Source organism: Protopterus annectens, chromosome 1.part1 (assembly GCF_019279795.1).
Source record: "Protopterus annectens isolate FY-2018-M chromosome 1.part1, PAN1.0, whole genome shotgun sequence".
NCBI classification, from domain to species: Eukaryota; Metazoa; Chordata; order Ceratodontiformes; family Protopteridae; genus Protopterus; species Protopterus annectens.
Genome location: NC_056726.1, coordinates 1,319,481,976 through 1,319,507,657, shown reverse-complemented (window position 1 = coordinate 1,319,507,657; position 25,682 = coordinate 1,319,481,976). Strand labels below are relative to the sequence as shown.

At 40.8% G+C, this 25,682-nt stretch overlaps 1 protein-coding gene across 1 annotated transcript in view; it reads right to left on the bottom strand.

The window, feature by feature from the left end:
• Positions 1-25,682, bottom strand: part of LOC122816221 (CBP80/20-dependent translation initiation factor-like) — a 143,935-nt gene that overhangs the window by 14,602 nt on the left and 103,651 nt on the right. Inside the window, exon 4 of the mRNA XM_044088969.1 lies at positions 10,844-10,999. Coding sequence (XP_043944904.1) covers positions 10,844-10,999 — 156 coding nt within the window. The remainder of the gene's footprint in view (positions 1-10,843; positions 11,000-25,682) is intronic.

Sequence of the window (25,682 nt, the reverse complement as noted above, 5' to 3'; positions counted from 1 at the left end):
CCCAGTTATTCAGTAACTCTTCACTGCCACCCAGTGCCTGTCTTAACTCTTCCTTGAACATCACATCACAATTACCTCATCAGCATGATTCGTTAATGTTACAAGGTATGCTGAGATCTCTAGAGCGAGTGTCTGTTGAGGCATTTGACTTGCTGATGTGCAGCATTTCCATTAGGGAAGGGTTGGAGATTGCTCTTTACACCAGGCACAAGTAACCTCTTAGCAGCCTATAAGATACAGAGTAAAGTGAAAGGAATTTCAGCCTGTCCATGTAGGTCATGGTTTGGAGTTCCTGTATTTTCATAATAAGAAACATCTGAGGTCTCTCCAGCTGCTGCAGGCATCTGGTGAGATACATGCAAAAGGGTGCATTATGCTCTGTTAGTGGTCTGTTGAGAGTCGAGTACAGTGGAGTTATAACATCCCTTGATCTGGATGCTATGCCCTTGCTTATGAGGTGCACTACATAGAAGGCTTTCCTTACCACTGTGGAAACTTGGTGATCAAAGTTCAGATTGCTGTCATCCTGTGTTCCCAAGTCTCACACCACTGGGTTGGAACTCAGGGGGGGGTTCTGTCAATGTTGTAATTTGTAGGGAGTTCTGTTTAACCAAAGGGAATAAGAACACATTTTTGCATTTAGTTTTAGACCATGGCTTTGGCACCAATCATTTGTTTGTGTTAGCCCCTCTTGTAATATGCTGACATCATTGGGGGAACTCAGTGATTGCTCCCGGTTTGCAATCATCAGCATCATGAGCCAAAGGCCATCTGCTTTGGCCTGGACTTATGAGAAATAGATGCCAAACATTAGGGCCCAGCACAGACTCCTGCGGTACTCCACTGGTGATGGGGCTACTGATGGAGGTGAAGTCATCGATTTTGACAGAGTTTGTTCTGTCAGTGAGCCAGTTGGCTACCCATCTAGTAACATAAAGGTTAATCCCTATCTGGGAGAGTTTCTTAATGATGCCAAAGTAGGGAAATGTGTCAAAAGCCTTGGCAAGGTCAAGGTAAGCTGTGTGTACTGTCTTACCTTCATCCATGGCTTTAATGACATACTCAAAGAATTCTACCAAGTTTAATAAGCATGATCTACCCTTAACAAAGCTAAACTGGGTTGGGTCCAGCATTTGGAGGTCACCTATGTCCTTACTGATAAGGTCCATGATAATTCTATCCATGGCCTTGCAGATTACGCTGGTTAGACTTATGCGTCTGCAGTTCCCAGGGTCAGTTGATTGCCTCTCTTTGTGGAGGGGGATTACTGTTGTTGTTCTCCATTCTGCAGGTACATAGCCAATTCACAAGCTATGATTAAAGAGAATGCCAAATGAGTCCACTAGTTCTTGTTTTAGTTGGTTTAGTGAACAACTTCAGATATTATCTGGTCCAACTGAGGCTGTGCTTTTGTCCTTAACAAGTACAGTGATGACCTGTTCTCTAGAGATACTAGGCAGAGGACTGGTGTGAGGTATGCTCTGGGATATGTTAGGTAGGGATGGGGGGGGTGACATTTGCTCTGAATCTGTCAGCTAGCAGGATGGCAATATCTTCCTGTGTAGTTTAAGTCATCCTATCTACAACCAGTACAGCGCATAGCTGGGCATTCCCTTTTAGACTTTGGACGTTGGTAAAGAATGCCTTATGATTACCCTTGGCTAGGGATGCGATTTTTTGTTTCATAATTTGGGTTAGAAGACTTTACAAGATTTCTGATTTTCCTGTTTAGGCTTAGGGGGAACTCTTCCTCTGCAGAGTGATATCCCTCTTGCTTTTGGACAACAGTTTCTTCCTCTTTTTAGTCCACCACTGTGGCTTGTTTATACAGGAAGAAGGGTTTTGATCCGGTCAGGTACAGCAGAGTTTATACAGTTACTTAAATGTTTGACCAGGGCATTTGCATACACTTCTGCATACTGATCATTGGTGTCCGCTATTGTGGGTGGTATGAAGCTTTTTGTACCATCGCTTAGTATACTGTAGTTAGCTTTGCTGAAGTTTTTTATCATTTTTATACTTGTGAGGGTGTCAGTTCCAGTAGTTACTTCAAATAAGACTGATTTGTGGTCTAACCTAACCAAGGAGGGCATGAGGAAGTACAGCAACCTCCCATCTTGGTGAGTACTATGTCCAGAACATTAGAAACCCTAGTGGGACTATCTGAGCCAGAGCATTTGTGCTAACAAAGTCCAGGAACCTCTGGGTGAGCGTGTTTTTACTCATGTATGTCCCCCAGTTTATGGAAGGATAGTTGAAATCTCCCATGACTAATGTGTTGGGCTGTATGGTGAGGGATCCCAGTAAATCATAGGATCACATGATCATAAGAAGGCACTAGGTTATTGGCCCTGATTCCCTTACAAGCCTAGCCAAGAATTTAACCCATGTTCCAACAAGTCAGCACTCTATGCCGCTGTCCAGCAGGGACACAGGTTGAATCCTAGGGGTGTATTTTCTGTTCCCCATCCAGTTACCCAGGTTGCGCTTAAAAAGGGTTAATGAGGTACTCTGCTTGAAGTGGACAGGGAGTCTATTCCACAAAAGCCAGAGTCTCTAGGACACAAATCTGTCCCGCCAACAAGTCCTATTGATGTCACAAACCAGGTTGAGGTCGCGCGTGCGGGTTACTCAAGTGGAGCTTGACTTGCGGATATGCAGCAGTCCTATCAAGGCTGAGTCTGAGATTGCTTTGTATGCCATACAGAGGTCACCCCTGAGGGGGATCTATAGCTAGAAATTATGGGGTATGGTACTTTCTCAATTTTTGATTGGACATGGAGTAGTTTGAGAGAGTCATGTTGTTTGACCAGCTTTTAATGAAGATAGGAATATATATATATATATATATATATATATATATATATATATATATATGTGTGTGTGTGTGTGTGTGTGTGTGTGTGTGTGTGTGTGTGTGTGTGTGTGTGTGTGTGTGTGTGTGTGTGTGTGTGTACATCGTACATACATACATACTTATATCTATCTATATCTATCATAGATATATAGATAGATATATAGATAAATATATACATCATACATATTTATATGGTCACAGTCTGTTCATAGGTGTTTACCAGGTTAATGCCCACTGGGGCCTTTTTAAGTCTTGCCATGCATCAGAAACCACTGGCAAGTTCTGGTACCCTTGAAAAGTTGTAAACAGGGGCTTGGGAGATGAAATATTTACCAGTAGGGGTCTGGGAGGTGAAACAGTCACAATCTGTCAGTGTCCATTAAAGACATAGGTGCCAAACCAGGGATGAATTTCTAGTTCCATGCGCAATTGTCCAAGTTATACTTGAATAACCTTAGGGAGGAATGGGTGGGGAGCCTGTTCTAAAGAAGTGGTAGTTTATGAGCTACATACCTGGTTCTCCAGCAGGTCCAATTTATATCATAGGCAAGGTTTAAGTCTTTAGAATGTGTAATTCTGGTCCCGTTTGTTTTGTGAATATGCATGAAGTCCATCATGGTGGGGTTTGACAATGCCTTGTATGTCAGGCATAGATCTTCCCTTAACAATGTGTAGAAGACACAATACAGGTATAGGGTTTTTAGGTGATCTGCAGAGGACAGCTACTTACACCCTGTATTCTTTTAGTGGGGAACCTCTGTGAGCAATCCAATTGTTGGATTTGCCTGGTTAGGTAAATACCTAAGGGAACATTGTACTCAGTGATATGTCTGATAAGTGCCAAATACAGTGGTAAAATGACCTCCTTTAACCTAAATGCCATACCTTTGTTTATAAGTTGCACAACATAGAATGAGAATAATTTTCTCACATTTGTGGACATGTAATGGTCAAAGGATAGATTACTGTCTATATGTGTCTTCAAGACTCTGACTACTGGGTAAACTCTTGGGGGTATGTTGTTAATATGATAGGTACCAGGGGAGGATGACTTCTAGAAGCATACTATTATGAATTTCTTGGCATTTAGTTTTAGTCCATATCTCTGACACAAGTTATTTGTCTGTGTCAGCCCTTCCTGGAGAACATTAGTGTCAGTGGAGGATTCGATGACTGCTTGTAAATTTTGGTCATCCAGAGGCCCCTGGCATTAGCCTTCAAAAGGAGTAGAGGTAAACTCCCTGATTCTAACTTTCTGGGTCCTGTATGTGAGCTAGCTGGCTATCCACTGGCTGACCTCATGGTTTATACCTAATCTCTTTAGTTTGTCAACAATGTCCAAGAGGGTTATTTTGTCAAGTGCCTTAGCCAAGTCAAGGTAGGCAGTGTGAACTATTTTGGCCTCATCCATTGCTTTGGTAACCTTCCCAAAGAAATCCACTAGGTTGAGTAGGCATGACCTGCCAGTGACTAAACCAAACTGGATTGGGTCCATTGTCTGGAGATTCCCTATGTCATTAATGATCATTTCCATGATAATTCTTTCCATGGCTTTTTATATGAGAGTAGTGAAACTTATGGTTCTCTAGTTTCCTGGGTCTGTAGATGGCACACCTTTGTGTAGAGGAATGATGGTTGCTGTTCTCCATTTGTAAAGCTGTCATTAAATAGTGATTCCAGACGGCCTGATAGGTCATGTTTCATGTTATTTAGAAACAGCCTGGGAAATTGTCTGGGTCAATTGATGCAGTGTTCTTGGCCTTAGAGAGAGCACTGAGGACCTGTTCACTAGTGACATACTTCACAACTGTACTGATTTTCCCAGAATGTCCAGATTATTGCCTCATATTTTTGTCTGTTTCCCTTAAAATTGTGGTTTTCTGGCAAATCATTGACTGTTGAAGTCAGAAAATGACAAATATCTGAGTTTCAGACTTCATACCATTCTGAAAATTCATGCTAATGCAAACCTGTTATTCTACCAACTTTCTAAGTATGTAAGTGCAATATTTTGTCCCTATTTTTTGGCCTTTGTTCCCCTATTATTTATGGCTTTGCTCACATTTCTTGCTCTTTGATGTTGAGAGGTATGCTTAGTGATAGTAGAGGGAGTTATATTTAATGTTATTTCTTGAGGGAAGGTTGAGGGGAAGACTGGGGTAAAGTTAGGTCTGAATTTGTCTGCCATTAGGCTTGATATACAGTCTGGCTTTTTTAACTTCTCCAAATCTTTTGGGTTTCTAATACCATGACAGGAATGGGTCCCACTCCTAAGTCAAAGTATAATTAATGTTCATGAAATTAGTATTGTTTCAATCTTTGATGTCAGCCAGAAGTGCTCTTTTCAGCACCTGCAATGTGCCCAGTAATGACTCCTGCAGTTTGTATGGAGTAACATGTCATCATCATCATCATTATCATCAGCCCCCTTTTTCCCATTTTTTCTACATGGGGTCAGGGTATTGTGTTAACTGTCGCCAACTCTGTCGATTCAGTGCCACACTCCTGCCTTCTTTAACATTCATGCCTAACTGTCGCAGATCTTCTTTCACAAAATCCATCCACCCCTTTGCTGGATATCCTCGCTTCCTCTTACCTTCCTCCTGTCTGCCCTAAATCTACCTCTCTATATTGTATTTTGCTTTTCTGTACATCTGTCCATACTACCATAATCTGTTCTATTTGATCTTTTCTACAATTGGAGCTACTTTGGCTTCTGCTCTTATGTATTCATTTCTTCATCTGTCCCACACTGTGCATCCTACCACCCTTCTCAAGCACTTCATTTCCATCACTTCTAGCTTCTTCAGCTATTCTGCCTTTACTGCCCATGTTTCTGTACCATACAGTAGTACTTTACTTTTCAGCTTCTTTGGCATTCTTCTGTCATAGTCTACACCTGACACTCTATGCCAATTGGCTGCAGCCCCTCTGATTCTAGCTTTGACCTCTTCACCTATTCATTCAGACTTCCCTTCTCCTCAGCCACCGCTCCCAGATACTTGAAGCTGCTTACCTGTTCCACTATCTTCCCTTCTATCTCTGTTCTCAGCTTCTTCTTATTTCCTCAATTTGCTGCCATTACCACCATCTTATCTGTGCTTAGTTTCATCCCATGTGCCTTCCGTTTTGCATTCCATTCTCTTATCCTTTGATGAAGTTCTAGCTCAGTCTGCCTATAATGCTACATCATCTGCATATAGCAATTTTGTTGGTCTCTCCTCTAGGACCTGTTTGCTAATGTAGTCCATCACCAGAATGAACAGCAGTGGGCTCAGAGCTGAACACTGGTGTATGCTCGCTCTCACTGGGAACCCATCTGTGAGGCCAAACACTGTTCATACTTGAGTCATTGGGTCCTTGTATACAGCCTGCACTAATTCTACCAATGTTTCTGGGACTTCAAACCACCGCAGTACTGCCCAGATAAACTTTTTTGGGACCATGTCGTATGCTTTCTCCAAGTCTAGGAATGTCCAGTTGGACTCTCCCCTCACCTTTAGCTTCTTCTCAAGTATCTGTCTCACTGCAAACATCAGGTCAGTTGTGCTGCATCCTGATCTGAATCTGAACTGCTGATTTCCCATCTTATATTCTATTACTCTGCATATCTGTTTATCAATCACGCTCTCCAGAACTTTCATGCAGTGTGACAGGAGTCTGATGCCTCTGCACTGCCCACAGTTACATGTATTGGTAGCATATCTAAATACAATTGGAGACTCTTTTTTTATATGACCGGTTGCTCCTACTACTATTTGAACTGTCTGGGTATCTTTCTTCCACATTGCTCTCATATCTGCCTACAAATTCTGATATTTTATGACTTTGTGTCTCTCTGTAGGCAAGACACTGCAGTCAGTGTGTGTGCAGCAATTTTAATAATCAATGCTACTTTTGTCTTCTTTTTAAGGACCACTATATCTGGTTTTCTTGCATCTATCTTTTGAACTGTTGGTAATGGGTGATTCCCATGTGAAGTAGACCATCATTTTCTATGACGCTTTGTGGCTCATGTTTCCAGTGTTTTTCAACTACTTCAGTATTATAATGTTTGCACAATCCCCAGTGAAAACGTCTTGCCACATTATTATGCCTTTCAGTATACAGTCCTTCTGCCATTAGTATATCACAACCAGCAAGGAGGTGTGCAACTGTTTCCAATTCTGTTTTACAAAACCAACATTTGTCTTGTTTCTCCCACATGTTCAATGGACTTTGTAAACCAACCTGTGCGTAGCCCACTGCCTTGGTCCACCAGTATTAACCTTTCATCTTTTGATTTGAATTTGCCTCTCCTTAAACATTTCTGTGTTTGATCCTGATCAACATGAGGTTCTTCCAAGAGTTTTCGATACTTGCGGCTATATTTGTGCATTTTCCACATTTCTTGCCTTCTCATCTGATCATTTACATTGTATTCTTTCTTTTTTTTGGCACATTCAGTTGCTGCCTGATTTTTATTTACATCTGGTCTAATTTCCATTCCCGATGCCAATATGCTTCTGTTAGACTAAGAAGGGAAGTCAACTTAGATTTACTCTCCTCATGTTTCAAAACTTTTACTATATTTGGGTCTTGTGAGGTCAGCAGATATGTATGCAATCTCACAATTGCAGATCTATACATGTAATCAATTTCAAGTAGGCCCATACCTCTTTCGGAATAGGGAATATATAATCTTGGCATGCACTGATTTTTATAAATCATTTGATGAGCATGAAGCATCCTTCTTGTTTTCCTGTCTAATCTGTCCAACACCTTTTGGGGCCAGTCAATTTAAACAAAACTGTTAAGTTAGGACAGGAAGAGCAAATTGGTTTATAGCTTGAATTTTATTCCTTGATGTCAATGCAGTTTTCAGGATTAATTTAAGTCTTCTAAAATATTCCTTACTAAGTTTTATTTGCATTTGTTCATGTTTTATTGTTGATCCTTCATCAATTCCCAAATTGCTCAAGTTCTTTTATATCGTATTCTTGTCCCAAACTGATGTTTTCTTGGTGCTGCAGCTTTCCTGCTTTAAAGGTTGCTTTTGCACTTTTATCAAGACCAAATGACATTCTTATATCATCTGAAAATGTTTTGACTACTTGCAGTTGTGCTTTCAGTTCCTCATCTGATGAGTTATACAGTTTTAAATCATTGACAAACAGAAGATGAGAAGTCTTTATGCTTTGTTGCTTTCTGGGAGCCAAATTATAGCCATGACCTAATCTGTTAAGCAGACAGCATAATGGGTTAGGGACAAGGCAAAAGAGAAACAGTGACAGAGATTCACCCTGGAATATCCCCCTTTGAATTGTTATCCCTGGAATAATAATTTGTCCTTTATCATGGCTTAACTGCAGAATAGTCTGCCACTGTTTCATGGTCGCTGTTATGTAATTTATCAGTGTAGAGTGTATGTTATACATCTTTAAGCAGTCTTTTATCCATGAATGTGGAATGCTTTTTTGTAGTCAATCCATACCATACTTAGATTCTTCCCCTTTTCACAGTTCTCCACTATGATTTTATTTAACAACAAAGGATCCTTTGTTCGATATGACTTTCTTTTACAGCCATTTTTTTCTATTGCCATAACTGAGTTTTCTTTAAACTCTGTTGGCATCAATTCCAGTATAGAGTTTATACGTCGCCCGAAGGCAAGTTATTGGTCTATAATTTTTGGGGTAGCTTGCAGGTTCACTCTTAAGTAGGAGCGTTGTTTTTCCTGTTGTTAGCCAAGTTGGTGTATGTTCGGGGTGTGCATATAAATATTTCTTACTCATGGCTAAATCTTTGTGCAAAGATGTTAATACTTTTAACCAGAAGTTAGGTACTGCATCTGAGCCTGAGGTTCTCCAATTAGAGGCTTTTCTTAACTTTGTTTTAATCTCTGCGGCTGTTACTTTATCCCATTTCATATCCTGTACCTTTGAACTTCTTGTTCTTTCTTTTACTTCTGTCTATTTACCATCTTTGGTATGTTCCACAGGATCTTCATAAATACTTCTCCAAAATGTATCTATTTCTTCTTTTTTTTTTTTTTTTTGGTGGTCTTTCAATTCCTTTTACCTTGTTTCCCAGTCCTCTATAAAACTTTTTTTGGGTCATCAATAAATTGCTTATTTTGCACTTTACCTTTATATTTATAGGTTCATAGGTGTGTACTAGGCTAATGGCCCTGGAGCCTTTACAAGCCTAGCCCATAGAAATGCTCTAGCATCGTGCCGCCCAACATTATCTGTGTAGCTTCTACATTTTTTCTGCATGTGCTGATATTTTTAGTTTATTATTTGTGATTGTGCATTATAAATCCTGATCTGTTATAATACTGTGCATTACTTTTATCATGTCTATCTTTAAGTATTTTTGTTGATCTGTTCCCTCTTGTATACTCTTCTAATGGTGACACTTCTTGTCTTAATTGCTTTATAGTTTTCTTTGTTTGGCACTTCCATGATGGGTGTTCACTTTCTCCCCTTCCTTTTCCTTACTACCCTGTGTTCTTGTGGTAGAATTTTATCTGTTATTAATTTATCTGTACAGTAATATATCCTATTTATTAGCTCTGTATAGGTACTCCATTAACAATGTGGTCTGTACACAACTGTATATTGCCTTTGAGGTTGTGGACATAGCTAAAGAATGCCTTGTGGTTGTCTTTGGCCTGGAAGGCCAAATTTACCTGAAATGTGGCTTTGGTAGACTTTGTGTGTCCTCTGAGTTGTTTGTTTAGTTTGACAAGAGTGCTTTTATCCTGCTGGGTGCTACACCTTTTAATTTTTGCCATAATTTTCTTCTTTGTGTTATACAGCCTACTTATGTTGTGATTCCACTGGGGTGGCTTGTGTTTCGAGTTAGCTCTATACTTCTTCCTGGTGGGTACAGCTGACTGTGCCTGTATAGGGCTACCATGAACAGTTCTGTGTAGGCAGCAGTGTCTCATGGTTTGGGTAACTGAAATTTAGACAGGTTATCACATAATAGTAGGAAGTTAGTCTTAGAGTAGTTCCTAAACATTCCAGGGTTAGTCAGGGTTCCAGGTTTCATTTTTACTTTCAAGGAGACTGTTTTGTGGTCTGACATTACCAGACATGATATTAACTTAGGGGGTGTGCAGCATTCTCCAATATTAGAGAGGACCTCATCCAGTACATTTGCACCTTGATTGGTATATTGGCACTGTGATCCAGGGAATTTGTGTTTACAAAATCCAGGAATCTCTGTGCCTGCATGTTTGGGGTCGTATACAATTCCCAGTTAATACTGGGGTAATTAAAGTTGAACAATCTTTTTTCCCTGTTGTTCAGCCCATTGGATGGTTTGCATGTGAGATTGCTGTACAGTGGGATATGGAAATTTGCATCTTTCCTGCTGTTTTGCAGTTTCTGATGTGATATACATAATTAGTAAGGGGCATGGGGGGATTCTGGGGGCTTACCCACTGAAAAAAAATGTTTTTTTTTTCTTTATCTTTTTAGATTTGCTCTACAAAGATTACCCTTTTTGTATTCACTGTTTGGAGTTTTCAGTGTTTTATGATAGAATCATACCTATCTATACCTATCTATACACACACATACACCCGTATATATATATATATATATATATATATATATATATACACACACACACACACACACACACACACACACACACACACACCACAGAAGTATAAATAATGACATATAATCAAGAGTAAGTAACCAATCAAACAGGTTGAAGTATCAATATATTCAGTATGAAGAATACTGAGTACTGGATTTATTTAAAAGCAATGAAAAACTGGTTAAGACATGGACAAAAATGACTAAAATATTCTTAAACTTGACAATTTAATCAGAGAAACTGGGAAAGTTAAACAATACAGTGCCTTTATCTATGAGGTTGGTGCTTTTGCCTTGCTTAACTACATTGCTGTTCTGAAATGGAAATAGAAGAAATAGCTACATCTTTCATAAGGGTGGCTGAAAAAAGCATTGCCTAAATATTACTTACTTCTCTGAGACATGTATAAATGGGACTAACAAGGGCATGATATGGCTCTCCATTTTTGATTCTCATGGTCACAAATACTTCACAAAGAAAGGTAATAAAGCCCAACCACTGCTCCACGTTGGAATGCTGCAGCTCATGTCGTCTAGAAAAGTCCTTCTGTAATGACAGCATAACAAGTCAACAAATTAAAACTGAGGGCATGCATTACACTATCTGCTTTACACAACAAAAGAAGTAAAGATACATTATCACAAGGAAGCCTGTTTTGTTTTCGTCAACACAGTGATAGAATCAATCTAGTTATATTTTTTTGTCTTTTTCATGTACCCTTTCTGGAAATAAGCATGTTCTTTTCCCCCAAAACACAGCTTGGCAGGTTTCCATTTTGTTTTACAGCCAAGCAGCGCTTTTGCTGTTTAGCAAAAGTAAAGTAAAAAAGAAAAGAAACTTAAAATAACAAAGTGTGTGTGTGTGTCTGTGTGTGTGTATATCTGTCAGTGAAAGTGTATGCCTATATGAAAGCAGGTGTGTGTGTGTGTGTGTGTGTGTGTGTGTGTGTGTGTGCGTGTGTGTGTGTGTGCGAGTGTGCGTGCGCGTGTGTGAGTGAAGAGTGAAAGCAATCCCTGGCAGCAGCAAAGAGGTCTGCTTATCTCTCGACCTCTTCCCTCAACATATGTTTTTATATATTTTTTATGCAAAATGCTTCCTCCAACACCAATAACATATACTAGAGTAAGTTTAAAACATTAGGCAGAGGAACTATGTATTTTACATCAAAAATATATTAAAAAAATAATATAGTACTTAAAATAAGTAAGTAAAACACAACAATTTTACAGAGACACCATTCTCTAATCACAATAATGCCTTCCAGGGTGTGTCTTAATGTGTAATTAATGGCCTTCCAGGGCTGTAGAGGCCCTCGGTCTGCAGTGTCAGGCCTCAACACACCCCTGGGCGGGCGTTAATTACACAATAACACACACCCTGTCAAGCATTATTGCTTGCTTGTCTACTGGCTATGTTTGTGTTATAACCAATGCAATAAGGATTGCACCTTTATATTAAATTGCTTTGCTCTACAGTAAATTAAAGTTATGTACTTAACGATAGATCCATGTTGCCCTATTTTCATCTTGTTCAACCTTTGGGACTCGGATCTGACTCAGATCTGTCCTTGGCATCTTCAAACCCTTGGTTCCAGGGCTCTGATTCCTCCGCTCCCCATCATTCCCTTGTCACTGTCAAATTACCTCAGAATGAGTTTGCCCCATGTAAAAATATATTAAACAAGTAATAAAAACTACAGTTAGATAAAACATAATTCAACAAGAAAAGAAGGACAAGGGTGCCATATGGATAGTATGGTAACTAACCTCTTAAAGTTAGAGACAAGTGGCCCCTGTAAATGCTACCCATTCTCCAAGGAGCTGAAAGTGACAATTTGGAAGGGGGATGGTGGGAGGGATGTTGAACTAGACAAAAATAGAACAGTTTGTTTTGTTTGTCTCTTTCGACTTTTCCCGGTTAGGGGTCGCCACAGTGGAACTCCAGTCCGTACCGGTTTGCCAGGCCTGACGCACAACCTTCAATGAAGGTACGCCAATTCATGCATGTCTCCAAGCAGAAGACGCTCTAGCTGAGAATCGAACCGGACAGCGTCTTACTGTGAGGTGACAATGCTACCGCAGCACCACAAAAATAGAACAGTACAGATCTTTTATTATGGTAATTACATTACCTTCATATCCAATGTTGTCCATTTTGTCTGACTCCGCTTTTGGTACAGAAACCCTAGCTGTACGATTTCCTGGGTGGAATTATGGAAGGACATTCCTGAGAACAGCAGAGCCAAAAGAAGAATAAGCTGTGGACTCTACATCCAGTTTATAGTGAGACACAAAGGGTATGCACTGTAGACCAGGTAGCAGCTGCACAAATCTCATCAATCAGAAATTGATATTGAAAAACTGCAGAAGTTGCCACTGTTCATGTGCAATGAGCTATACATTTTTAGAGAGGTTTAGAACAAATTTTTCATAAACAAAGTATATTCAGCTTGGCAGCCATCTTGAAAGAGTGATTTTGGGCACTCCTTAACCCAGCTTAGATTTAGAAAATACAATGAATAATTAGTCTGATTTCTTGAAGTTCTTAGTTCTGTGTACATAAAATATAAGTTGTCTATGAACATCAAGTAAATGTAATGCAATGCATATTCTCCAGTAGAATAATTCAGACAGAATACAGGTAAATTGATGGTCTGATTTATGTTGGACACAGATGCTTCTTTAGGGATGAATAACTGATTTTTTTTTTTATTTTTTAGAAAAACCTTGTCCTTGTGAAAAAAACAAGTAAAGTGGTTTACACGAAATCCCTGGAAGGCCATTAATTACACATTAAGACACACCCCGGAAGGCATTATTGAAATTCTGAAATCCTCTTAACAGAAGTGATTGACACCAAAAAGATCATTTTCCATGACAGGATCAAAAGATCCGCTGAACCTGTTGGTTCAAAGGTGGACTGTGCAATAGCCTGAAGCATTACTGTGATGTCCCATGTAGGGAAAGACTCTTGAATTGGAGAGGGAAGAAGAAAAGCTCCCTTAAGGAAAGACTTAGACACCTTTAACAAAGCTATAGGAGTCTCATTATGGCCTATGTGAAAATTGGAAATAGCTGCCAGTTAATTTTTGATTATTGAAAAGCTGTAACCATTTTGGAATAATTCAGACAAAAAATTCAGAAGAGAGGGAAGGGGAGCTGTGAAAGTGTCCAATCCTTTCCCATAGCCCAGAAAGAAAATATTTTCTATTTACCTTGATACAGTCTTCTGTACTAGATTTTTGTAAAGGAGAAAGGATGTGAACATTTTCCACAAACATAGTATCTCTGGCGATTGTTAGAACTGGAGTAACCAGGTGGTTAGTTTCAGGGAGTCTAGGTTCAGGAGAGGATGCCCAGAAGGATGACAGATCAGATCCAGCATATGTGCCAAATTCCATGGTGGATTAAGCAGTTGAGATTAAAGATATGGGAACAAAACTTGTAGAGGCTAGTATGGGGCAATGAAGATCACCTTGGCCTTGGCCCTTCTGGCTTTCTGAATGAATTTCGTAATTAGAGGAAATGGAGAGAATGCATAAAGGAGACCTGGAGGCCAATTGTAGATCTGACCATCACTTGGTGAGCGACCCTGTGGAGGTTGTTCAGGTAAGATACAAACAAGCTGCAGCAAGGTTGGCCCCAGTGACTGAAGATTTTGTTTGTCATTGTTATATTGATAGATAACTCATGAGGCAAAAGAATGCACCTGCTCAGTTTGTCTGTTAATACATTGGAAGGCCCTGGGATGTGCATTGCCATCTGAAAGTGATGGTAAGACATCTCCCATTGCCAAACCCTCAAAGCCTCTCGACACAGTGGGTGTGACCTGGCTCCCCCATTTGTTGATGTACCAGACCACTGACATGTTGTCTGCCAGGATTACAATCACACCCACTGGAAGAGTCTTGAAACACCTGCAATGCCAAAAGGACTGCTCTTATTTCCAAAATACTGATGTAGAGATTTGTCTCTAAGGGTGTCCATGTAACTTGAGTCATCTTCATCTCATAATGCCGCCCCCCCCACACCCTAAAAGGGATCTTCTGTGGTAACAACTGCCATAGAGGAGAGTGGAGAAAAAGGATGGGCTGTTGTCAATGTTGATGACATGATGCACCATTTTATGTGGGTTCTGCATACTGAGGTTAACTTGATCATGGTGTTGAGTGGGTGAAAACATTGAAACCTCTGGACTGAGAGAGTCCATTGCAGAGCTCCCATATAAAATCTGGACATAGGAGCAAAAAGTATGTTTGAGGTCATCAGCCCTAGAAGTTTTACAATTAAGCATGCTGGAGTGGATGGATAGGCTAGTACTTGTGATGCTGCTTGGCAGATTGATCGAATCCTGTGCAGAGGTAAGGTGGATATCTGAGTTATAGTGTTTAGGTGGCATCTGATAAATTCTTAATTTTGAGTCAGGAGCAAAGTGCTCTTCTGTCTGTTCACTGCAATTCCCAGAAGGTGAAGTAGTTGGAGTAAGAGGCCCCCACTGGAAAATTAGCAGATCCTTGGTCATAGTGGTAAGGACACGATCATCTAAGTATCGGAACACCTGGAATCCTTGCAGTCTGAGGTAGGCTGTTACTGCTGCCACGCATTTGTTAAACACCTGGGTACTGTGGTGAGTCCAAAGGTCAGAGCTCTGAATTAAAAATGATTGGCTTCCAGCTATAAACAGAGACATCATCTGGAGTGTCTGTGTAGCTTTATGTGGTAAGTTCGATGGAGCACATCCCTTTATCCTTTTTGAGTTAAGGTAAAATTGACTGAACCGTGGCCATCCAGAATTTAGTCTGTTTCACATATTGGTTTAAATAACTTGGGTCCAACATTGGCTTTAGGTCCTCTGTCTTTTTTGGAACTAAAAAGAACCTGGAATAGACAGCAGATCCCATCTGGTATGGTAGGACCTGCTAGATGACTCTTTGTTCCAACAGCTTGGTTACTTCTACTGTTGCAGATTCCAACTGCTTGGGTGGCAGTAAGGAATCCTTAATTTTTCCTGAGGTATTGTTAGAAATGGAGTTGAGTAGCCTCTGGTTATTATCCTTAACACACAAAAATCTGAAGTGATGGTCTACAGGTTTGAGGGTGTAAGGCTAGGCACCCCCAAATGCCTCCAGAGTGTGGCAGTTGGGCAATTCTTCAGGACTGCTGGAAGGATTTCTTGGAAAAGGGGTCTGCTTCTGCCTCTTGGGTGACATCTATTGAAATTAACTCCTTCTCTACTGCAGGGAGGTCTACCTGAAGAAGCATCCTGGTTAGGACCTTATGATTTTCAGAACTACATTTTCTTCCCTCCTGACTGATTCCTGGAGAAGGTTCCGTGAAGAGGGGAGAAACTGATTCCAATAGCAGAAAGAGCCTTACCATCTTCTTTGCTTCTTATCAGTGTGTCCTTAACTTTTAGGCCAAACAAATGTAGTGCCATCAAAGGAGCATTGATGAAGGACATCTTAAAGCTCTCCACAAAATCATACAACTGCATCCAAGCATGGCAGCATAAGGGTATACCAGTACCTACTGCTCTGGCTGTACCATCAGCTACATTTGAAAGCAGGTGCATGGAGACATTCAAAATAGAAGATAAGGTAAAATGTTAGGATTCCACTGTCTTCTGGATGTCCATTGGCAAGTTACCTGAAAGAGAATTAGAATCTCTTTGGAACAAAATAAATTGGGCCATGTAGTTCAGCACTTTCAAGGAAAAGGTTGCCAAAGTGTACACCCATTTTCCAAATCTGTCAGAAGCCCTGGATTCCCTGTTAGGGGGTTGGACAGATGAACTCACTAAAAGAATCACAGGCTTAAAGCAGATGCCCTACGCTGACCGCCTTAAAAAACTCCAGCTATACTCTGTCGCATATCGTCTACTCAGAGGCGATCTTTGCTTAACATACAAGGCCATGTCAAACCCAGAGCTGTTGGACATGCGACACTTAAAGAAATCCCAATCCCTCAGAGCCACACGCTCCAGGGATCTAAACCTTGTCATCACAATAAACAAAACATGCTGGAGGGATAGGTTCCTGACCCAGAGACTCCCCAGACTCTGGAATAGATTGCCCATACATGTCAAGCAGAGTGCCTCTTTGGTCCTCTTCAAAAGGAACCTTGACGATTGGATGGGAGAAAGGAAATTCACCCCGGGGATCATGTCAGTCGCCCTGCTAGACAGGGGTCCAGGGAAGTAAATAGTGTGGGAAGAAATAGCCAGGGAATTGTTATGGCTAGGCTTGTATTGGCCCTAGGGCTGATAGCCTAGTACCAACCTATGAACCTATGAACCTATGAACTCTTCCCTGAGAGTTCCTTTCTTTGTGGCTACCACTATGACCAAGGCATCCACAGGGGGACCCTTGCTCCAGAGAAGTCTGTCTTTCAGCACCATCAGAATCCTGTCAGATTTCTTTGGTATAGATTCTGCTGTATCAGTCTCCTTCCAGCTTCACTGAGCTGCTACATTAATAATGGCATCAGGGAGGGACCACCCAGGATGTAGAAAAGCCATCTCCAAAAGCCTCCAAGAACATGGATTCTTCTGGGGAAAGCATTTCTGTGGTCCATCCCCTTTCTGTTGACCAATTCTAGAATTTTTGCAAAGGAGACATCTTCAAATGGGGATCTTGGGAAACTTCCCCCTTCCTCCAAATTTTTGTCTTATGTGATGGATTCTGGTGATAAATCTAAGTACTTCCATTTGCATCTCTGTTTTCTATGTACCTGTCATTGGGAAATATCTGGTAATGGGTCTGTATTAGACTGTGAACTCAAGGAAACCACTTCTTCAAAACTTTTGGAGACTGACTATTCCTGATGAAGGGAAGGAGCAGATTCCAGAGCAGAATATGTTTAAGGTTAAGTCAGCTCCAAAAAGGATGGTGGCATCTCTTCTCACAAATGTGAGAGGATCCACTGGAAGTCTTAAAAAACATCCAAGAGATAGGAGGTAAGGAAGCCTCTCTAAAAGATGGCACGGAGAGAGAGAGAGAGAGACACACACACACCCTGCCTGGCTCTGATGCCAACATTGGAGCTAAGCTCTTGGAATCCAACACTCTAAGAAGAAAAGATGGCTTAGACAACATTGAAGTCAGCGGTCTCTTTGGACATGTCTCTTAAGCTTGGCTCTGACTCTCATCTCAATCTGAGAAGCTCGGAGTAGAGGGAGACTGGGTTGTATTCACAGCTAAAGTGAATGGCACTATTTGGATCTGAGGGCTTTGGATCTGAAGGACAGACCTGCAATGTGGAACTTCTAAATCTTTTAGTCATATTATAACACATGAGGGTATCAGACAACACAGAACATGTGGGAGCATACAAGAACTCAAGAACAGATGTCAAGTGAATTATTATGCAGAGCTGCTAGTTAAACTGTAAACATTTAAGTCTGTACAGGGCTAAGCAGTTGTGTTATAGAGTAACAGCTTGCAACATATCACTGTATCCCATGATAAGCCAACTCAAGCTTATAGAGCCACACAGGGTATGTAGGTACTCTGCTGCCAGGTTTATTAATTGAGTGAAACCACAAAGATGTAAAGTTGGATGGATAAGCTCATCCAGAGAGGGTTTCAGATCAATAGCTACATAACCCATGAGCCTTAACAGATGAACATAATTAGCAATCATAAAAGGAGCAACACTCCTGCAAAGCCCTGACATGTTTATCATTAAAAAAAATTATTCCTCAACAAATTCACATCAAACTCATATGTCACTGCTCTACTCCCTTTAGTAGAGAGCTATCTATCATGTATTCACTATTCTTAAACCTTCACTAATCTACAAGCTTTTGAATAACTATTTAATATTCTGATGGCACTGATTATGAACATGGGTGGGTAGTCCTGGACAATGCAGGCTGTAGATAGCAAACTGGACGATTTAACATCTTTAGTTACTAGTGTTCCCTAGAATACTGTTGCAATTAAGCATGTAACTGTTGTGCACCAGGAAACCCATATGTGCAATGAAAAAAAAATAAGAGTCTATATTAAATCTAAAACTTAGTTCCAGGACTATTCAGCACATGTACAAGGTCATCAAAGAAAACTTTAAGAAACCCATTCTTCGATGGAAAATCAGCAATGGAAGAACAAACTAAGGCTGTTGGACTGAAAGAAGTCACGAAGGGTAGTAATCTAAATGACTTTCTTGAACACACTGTCTGATGAAAACACAAAGTATTAGTCTTTCCCAGCTAATTATTACTGACAGGGGCCACAGAGCATTGAAGCAGGATGTTACTAAAGTAAGCCCCCCAACAAATAATTTTCAGACTGCTAAACTTTACTGACAAAGAGGAACTCCTTAAAGTTACAAAAGGAGGGAAAACATTTATTTTCTGTGGTAACCAAGTAAGACTTTTCCTATATTCCTATATTTTGCTCTGGAAACTCAAAGACATTTTTTTCTGCTACAAGAATTGCATACCTGCTCTACTTAAGTATCCTGTAGATCTAGAGATCAAATGGAAAGGCAAACATGATTGATTTACCACACCTAAATATAAAATGCAATTTTAAATTTCTGTATTATAAATGAACTGCCAAATGAGTCAATGCAATCAAACCCTTAGACTTATGAAAGGCATTATCTACAGTGAACAGGTCAAAGTGAGTAACAGGCCAGACAAATCTGCTGCTTTCCCATCTGCATCTACAGATTCCTTCCTGCATAGTTCCATTTCAGCAGACAGCTTGAAGCAGAATTCATCAGAGCAAACATCTCCCAAGGTAGTCTCCCAAACGACAGCTACTTTCTTCAGCTGTGCTACTGACTAACTGGTTTGATGCAATGTTTGAAGAAGACAATTCCAAGGATGACATGGACATATCTGGGTGCCAAAATGTAGCAGAATATGGGACACTGTTGTCCGTCAAAGCTAATCCACATACTTTTGCTGCATATGGAATAGATGATATGTCCAGTAGAACAAAAGTAATTAAGGCGAAGCGTTAAATCCCTACAGCATAGCTCCTTGAATCTTTGTTATTGTTCTAAGTGCTTGAGGCCTAATGGCATAAGGTCACTGTGTTTAATTCTGTTTCCACAATCAACATATCTCAGTATTCTCATTAATTAAACTTGTATTTTGCCATTTTCTCTATATAGTTTATCATTAATTGCTGTTCAGTTAACATTCAGGGACTAAACTCTCCATCTAAATGCACAGCTCTGAAGGAGTAGTTGTGAAAATTTAAAGCAGAAATATGTCTGCAATAATAATAACTGAACAGAAAACACCCATGTGTGTTTAATACCTTATGGGATGACATTGTGACTAATATTAGACAGCACTCTGCTCTGCTCCAGTGAAGCTAACCTGCTATGATGAGGTATGTGAAATTCCCTGCTTTAACATCACATTTCAGAGATGAAAATTGTGGTAAGAAAGCTAATAAGGGAGTGATTTAATGGGGCCACCAGTAGCCATGCATCCAGAAAGAAGACATAGAATCCTTTCACCCACTATGTCAACCCCCTGGTAAACATAATTGGCAAAGAAGAAATTTAAAGGGTATCAAGCTCTACTGAAAGTGATGCCTGCCCACAGTATGCTCAAAGAAGCTCCTGTAGGGACCCCACATATTCATGGGCCAGAAGGTATCTATCATCTATAGTAACAACATCTAGGCACCTGTGGCAGGAGGGGCATAATTCTCATGGCATGACATTATCCAGAAAGTACAGCTGTGTAAGCAAACTTACCATAACAGTAAATGTTTCAACAGATCATTATTACATTAGCGTATATGAGACATACCTTGCCAAGGTTCAGATGTCCATCCAGTGTACAAAAGCTTTTGGGTCTTTTTCACATATACTGTACGGTGTGGAAGCTCATGGGTCTGCTGGTATAAAAGCAGATGTCAGGGTGACACAATTCAGAGCATTCTTGCCTCTCTGCAAAAGGGAGGCTGTCATACATAAGCAACCAGACCAGGCTATCACATTTGTAAATTTATGTGCTATGAGAAAAAAGTGTACAGACATTCAATAGCATGCAATGATTTAAAACATGCTTTTTCTGTGTTGGAGAGAGTTACAAAATCTGCCAGGGGAGGTCACTGGGAGCTTCTTCTTGAGCAGAGAAAATTATATTGGCAACTACTGCTCAATGTATGTACTCTCCCAGGCATTAATGGCATTATCTCCATCAAATGTATACTTAAGATCAAGGCAGATAAACTTTAATCTGATTCAACTAAGTAACTTTTTAATAATTTTTAATGATGTTTTGCTGTCACTGATTCTGTTCTGACTGCACCTTTAAAATTTTTAAAATCTGCACTTTGTAGTTGGATTATATATATATATATATATATATATATATATATATATATATATATATATATATATATATATATATATATATATATATATATATATATATTTTTTTTTTTTTATGATGACTATTCCTTTAATTATTTGTAACTTGTTACATTTTTGATGCTTTTTTTTGTTTTTAAACTAGGAAGTAAAACTAATACTGTGTTTCTGATGACATTCCTGTTATACTGGAATGAAAATGCTTAAACTGTGAATTAAAGGTTTGTTTGCAACTTCTGGTATGGCGTTTTTCTTATTTGATACAGTGAGTTGTTTACACTTTGTGGTTACTGTGAAGATATGTCAAGGCTGCTAGCCTAGCCAGATAGAATTTTGTAGATAATTCTGTCATTTGTAAATATTAATATAAGCTACAGGCTTGTTCTCTTAAAATGGAAAAAAACGGTGTTAAATGTGGAAATGCAAACATGTAACAACAGTGCACTCCCCTGTAGGAAAGCGGATAAGTCAAGCATTGTGTAATTGTTTAATCACAAAACCCGGAGCCAAGATGTCTGGATGAAGGAATTCTTGCTTTTGTTTTCAGACTAAAGTTAATTGCTCTGGCTTCCTGACCAGCTGCAAGATCAAAAGGGCTGTTACACTCTGAGCTTCTGTTAGCCTGGGAAAAAGAAAATAATGATGTAATCTGAAATGAGTCAGTGGTACTATGTTATCAATTTAAGGACAGAGAGACTCAGAACATTTTTGCATTTGCCTCGAGAACATCCAACATCACCAGCACTCTGCCTATGCTCTACATGTAAGTTTATTTTAGAACTGTGTTTTCTCTTAGCTATAGCTAGGAAATAGGAAGAATAGATTATTTTTTTTCTGGATTGATGTCAGAACTTTTCTACTGTATTATTTTAAGTATTTCTCTGTGATCTCTGAACTCTTGAATGCACTGTGTAGTAAGAAGTATTATCTTGTGTTTTTATTATTTATTACTAAATATTTTAAACCTTTCAACTGTGGCTGTTTTGTGTAGAGATAATTTAAGCTCTAGAGTACATTGCATATATATAGTCATACTGTACAAAGCCACACCAAATAAGCCTTGCTGTTCAATTGCACCTACCATTTGGATAATAATATTGCACAGTAGAATTAGACACCTTTTTAATAGCTGATAAATATTAGTGGGTGGTGGCAGTAATTTCTACTGTATAATCTGGATAAAAGGGGCACAGTTGGAGAACCTGTGCCAGCCTTCCCCAGGAGTGTCTGTGTGGTTGTATGCAACTTTTATCTCAAAGTGTGTTTGTGTCAGCTACTTCAGCAGGGACTCATAGCACTGGTTGGACAGAGAGGGTGCTGGAAGTTTTAGCTTGCCTACTAGGTAGAGACCTGGACCCTATAGCTGTGCCAGTGGGGAGTCTTATTGGGGATCTGGAGAGAAAGGGAGAAACCACCCCCAGACTGACTGTGATCTCTGTGCGTTCTAAACGGAAATTGTACTTTACTGTGTGTGTTTTTGTTATCCTCCCATATGTGGATGCCCCTCACTGGTATTAGTGGTAAGGATTGAGGCTCCTTGATTACTGGTCCAGTGCATAGGTGTCACATATTCATTGGTGGCAATGGTGGGATTCCACACCACATATTAATTGATTGGCAAATACTAATTGGCTTGTAGTGGTGTGGGTAGTGTAACTCCTGTAGCTTGTGTACAGTGATCAATGAAGGTGTTTTTGTACTCTAAATCAGCCATGCAGTGAATTCTCAGAGTTCAGATCACAACTGTTTTATTTCTTTTGTTAGCTTAGTTAGTCAGGGAGAGCAGGTAAGCATGTCAGCAGAGGAGTATGGAAAGCTGACAAGGAGCCAGCTGGCTGAGATATGCCAGGCTAGGGGACTGGTGCATGGAAACCTGTCTAAGGCAGACATGACTGCAGCTTTGGATACAGCTGCATCAGAAAACAGTAACCAGGAGGACAATAAGACTGGCCATAGAGATGTACAACACTCCGGGAATGGACAGCTCAACCTTTCTGAACAGGACATAAAAATCCATCTGAAGCTAAAGAGACTTGAGGTGGTGGCCAGGCATTTGGAAACAGAAGCAGCAGAGAGACTGAATGGTCTACAGGCTGAGGAGAATGAGAAACTTCAACATCCAGAAGCTGAAGAGAAGGAAAGGCAGAGGCAGCACGAAAAGGAGATGTGACTCTTCACCAGAGTCATGGAGGTAATGGGTAAGGGAGTAACTGAACCCCAGAAGCACAAAAGGTCAGTAAATTTCTTCCGCAGTTTACAAAGGGGGATCATTTTGATAGGTTTATTCATACGTTTAAGAGGGTATGTAAACATTACGATGTTGACCAAAGGCTCTGGGTATGGTTCCTGACCCCCTTACTCCATGGTAAAGCTGTAACTGTTTTGTACAAAATGTCTGACGTTGACTGTTTGAATTATACTTCTGTTAAGAACTGTTTGTTAGAATTTTTTAAGCTAACACCTGAAACATATACGAAAAAGTTTTGTGAGCATAGATACATGGCAGATAAACGTGTGTGTGAATATGTTGCTGAACTGAGCACTTATTTTCATAGGTGGGTGAGTGGATGTCAGGTCACCATTTTTGAAGGACTGGCAGACCTTTTGGTGAGGGAACAAGCCCTTAGCCCTTTGCCTGAGGACATGAGCATCTGGTTAGCTGATAGACTATGTGCTACTGCAGAGGAGTTGCGGAAGAAGGGAGACCTATACCTAGCAAGTAGGGCATCCCTGCACAGGGAAGGGAGCCCCAGCACTTCTCATGGGTCTAAAGGAACCCATGGTGTGCAGCCCAGACTGCCCCAACAGAATTTGCCAGTAGCAGGAGAAGCCACTAGTCCAGATACATGTCCAGGACCTAGGGTTAAATGTTTTGAATGCAACCAGTGGAGCCATGAGGCATACAGATATCCATGGAGGCAAGGTAAGGAACAAAAGGTAAGAGAGCCAGTAAGTGGGAAAGACAAAATGCCAATAGTAAGTTGTCTTGAGACAACAGGGGTACTGAACTGCCAGCCTGCAGATGTCCTGATAGGGAAGGATTCTGATGAAGCAGTACCATTGGTTTATGCAGTTGCACACAGTCAGGCTTCGAGACAAGCATATGGGTCTTGTAGCATGGGGGAGACCCAGACAGACCGCATACTTGCAGCCAGGACTGGTGAGGTGGTTACTTCAGGGAGGAAGCTACGCTGTAGCAGTGAGACTGAAGGTGAGCCACAGCTGCTTGTGGATAATGTTGTTGTCTTGGACAGAGGGACTGCAAGGGTAGAGGTGAGTAGTAGTACCCAAGCTGACAGTGAGGCACTGCTGTCAGAGGATACCAGACTTCCTGTGGAAGGGGAGCTGGTGAGTGTTACAGAGAGTTGAGACAGGCTTAGCTCTCAAACCCTACATTGCAAGGCCTGAGGCAGGTAGCTAAGAAGGCACCTGATTCTCAAGGGAAGGGGGAATCTGTATACTGGGACAAAGGGTTACTGCATAAAGAGTGGACCCCTGAGGCAGGGCTTGAAGGTGAGAGGGTACAGCAGTTGGTAGTGCCTAGAGACTACTGTCTGGTGCTTCTATCCATAGCCCATGATATACCCTTTGCAGGTCATATGGGCATAAAATGTACAAAGAGACGTATTATGCAGAACTTCTATTGGCCTGGAATTTCCAGAGATGTAACCAGGTACTGCAGGACCTGTGAGCAGCGCCAAAAGGTAGGCAAGGCAGGAGACAAGGTGAGACCTCCTTTAATGCCTTTGCCTGTGATTGAGGAGCCATTTCAGTGGGTAGCTATGGATATTGTGGGGCCTCTCAGTACCCCAAGTTCCACAGGGAAAATGTATATCCTAGTGGTAGTAGATTATGCTACAAGAATACCCTGAGGCAGTGGCTTTGTCCTCCATTGAGGCAAAAAAGGTGGCAAATGCTTTGTTAGAGATTTTCAGCAGGGTAAGTTTCCCAAAAGAAATACTGACTGACAGAGGTGCCAATTTCATGTCAGACCTGCTGGCTTGTCTGTGGAAGTACTGTGGAGTGAAGCACCTAAGGATCACCCCCTACCATCCCCAGACTAATGGTCTTGTTAAGAGGTTAAACTCTACAATTAAGTCGATGCTACAGGTATTTGCAGGCCAGTATAAAATGGAGTGGGACAAATATTTTCTCCATCTGTTGTTTGCTTACAGACAGGTTCCCCAGGAATCCACAAGTTTTTCACCCTTTGAGTTGTTATATGGGCATAGGGTGAGGGGACCTCTAGATTTAATTTGTGATGAGTGAAGGTGAGTGCAAATCTCACAAGGGGTCTGTTGTGGCATATGTACTAAACCTGAGGACAAGGCTCAGGGAACTCATGGGCTTGGCCATGGAGAACCTGGCAGAAGCCCAACAACAGAAAAAGGTATGGTATGACAAGAATGCTCGAGCTAGAAAGTATGCTGTAGGACAGCAGGTAATGGTTCTCATTCCTGTCAGAGACAACAAGCTGCAAGCAGCTTGGGAGGGACCCTACAAGGTGGTAAGAAAGTTATGTGATGTTAACTACATGGTAGAACTGCTAGGCAGGAGGCAGGAACACAAATTGTACCATGTTAACATGATGAAACCTTACCATGATAGGGAGGCCCTTGTGCTGAGTATTTGCAGTGGGTTGTAGGAGAAGTCTGAGGGAGATCTGGTGACTGGTCTCCTCAGTGAGGCTTGGACTGACACCTCAGTGGAAGGGGCAGCAATATTCCAGCAGCTATCTCCTACCCAGGTTTGAGAAATCCGAGCAGTGTTACAGGGGTTTGGGAATATGTTCACTGGGAAACAAGGATGCACCCACCTGGTGCAGCACCAGGTGGATACAGGACCTCAAAGGCCTATTAGGCAAGCCCCTTATAGGATGCCTGAGA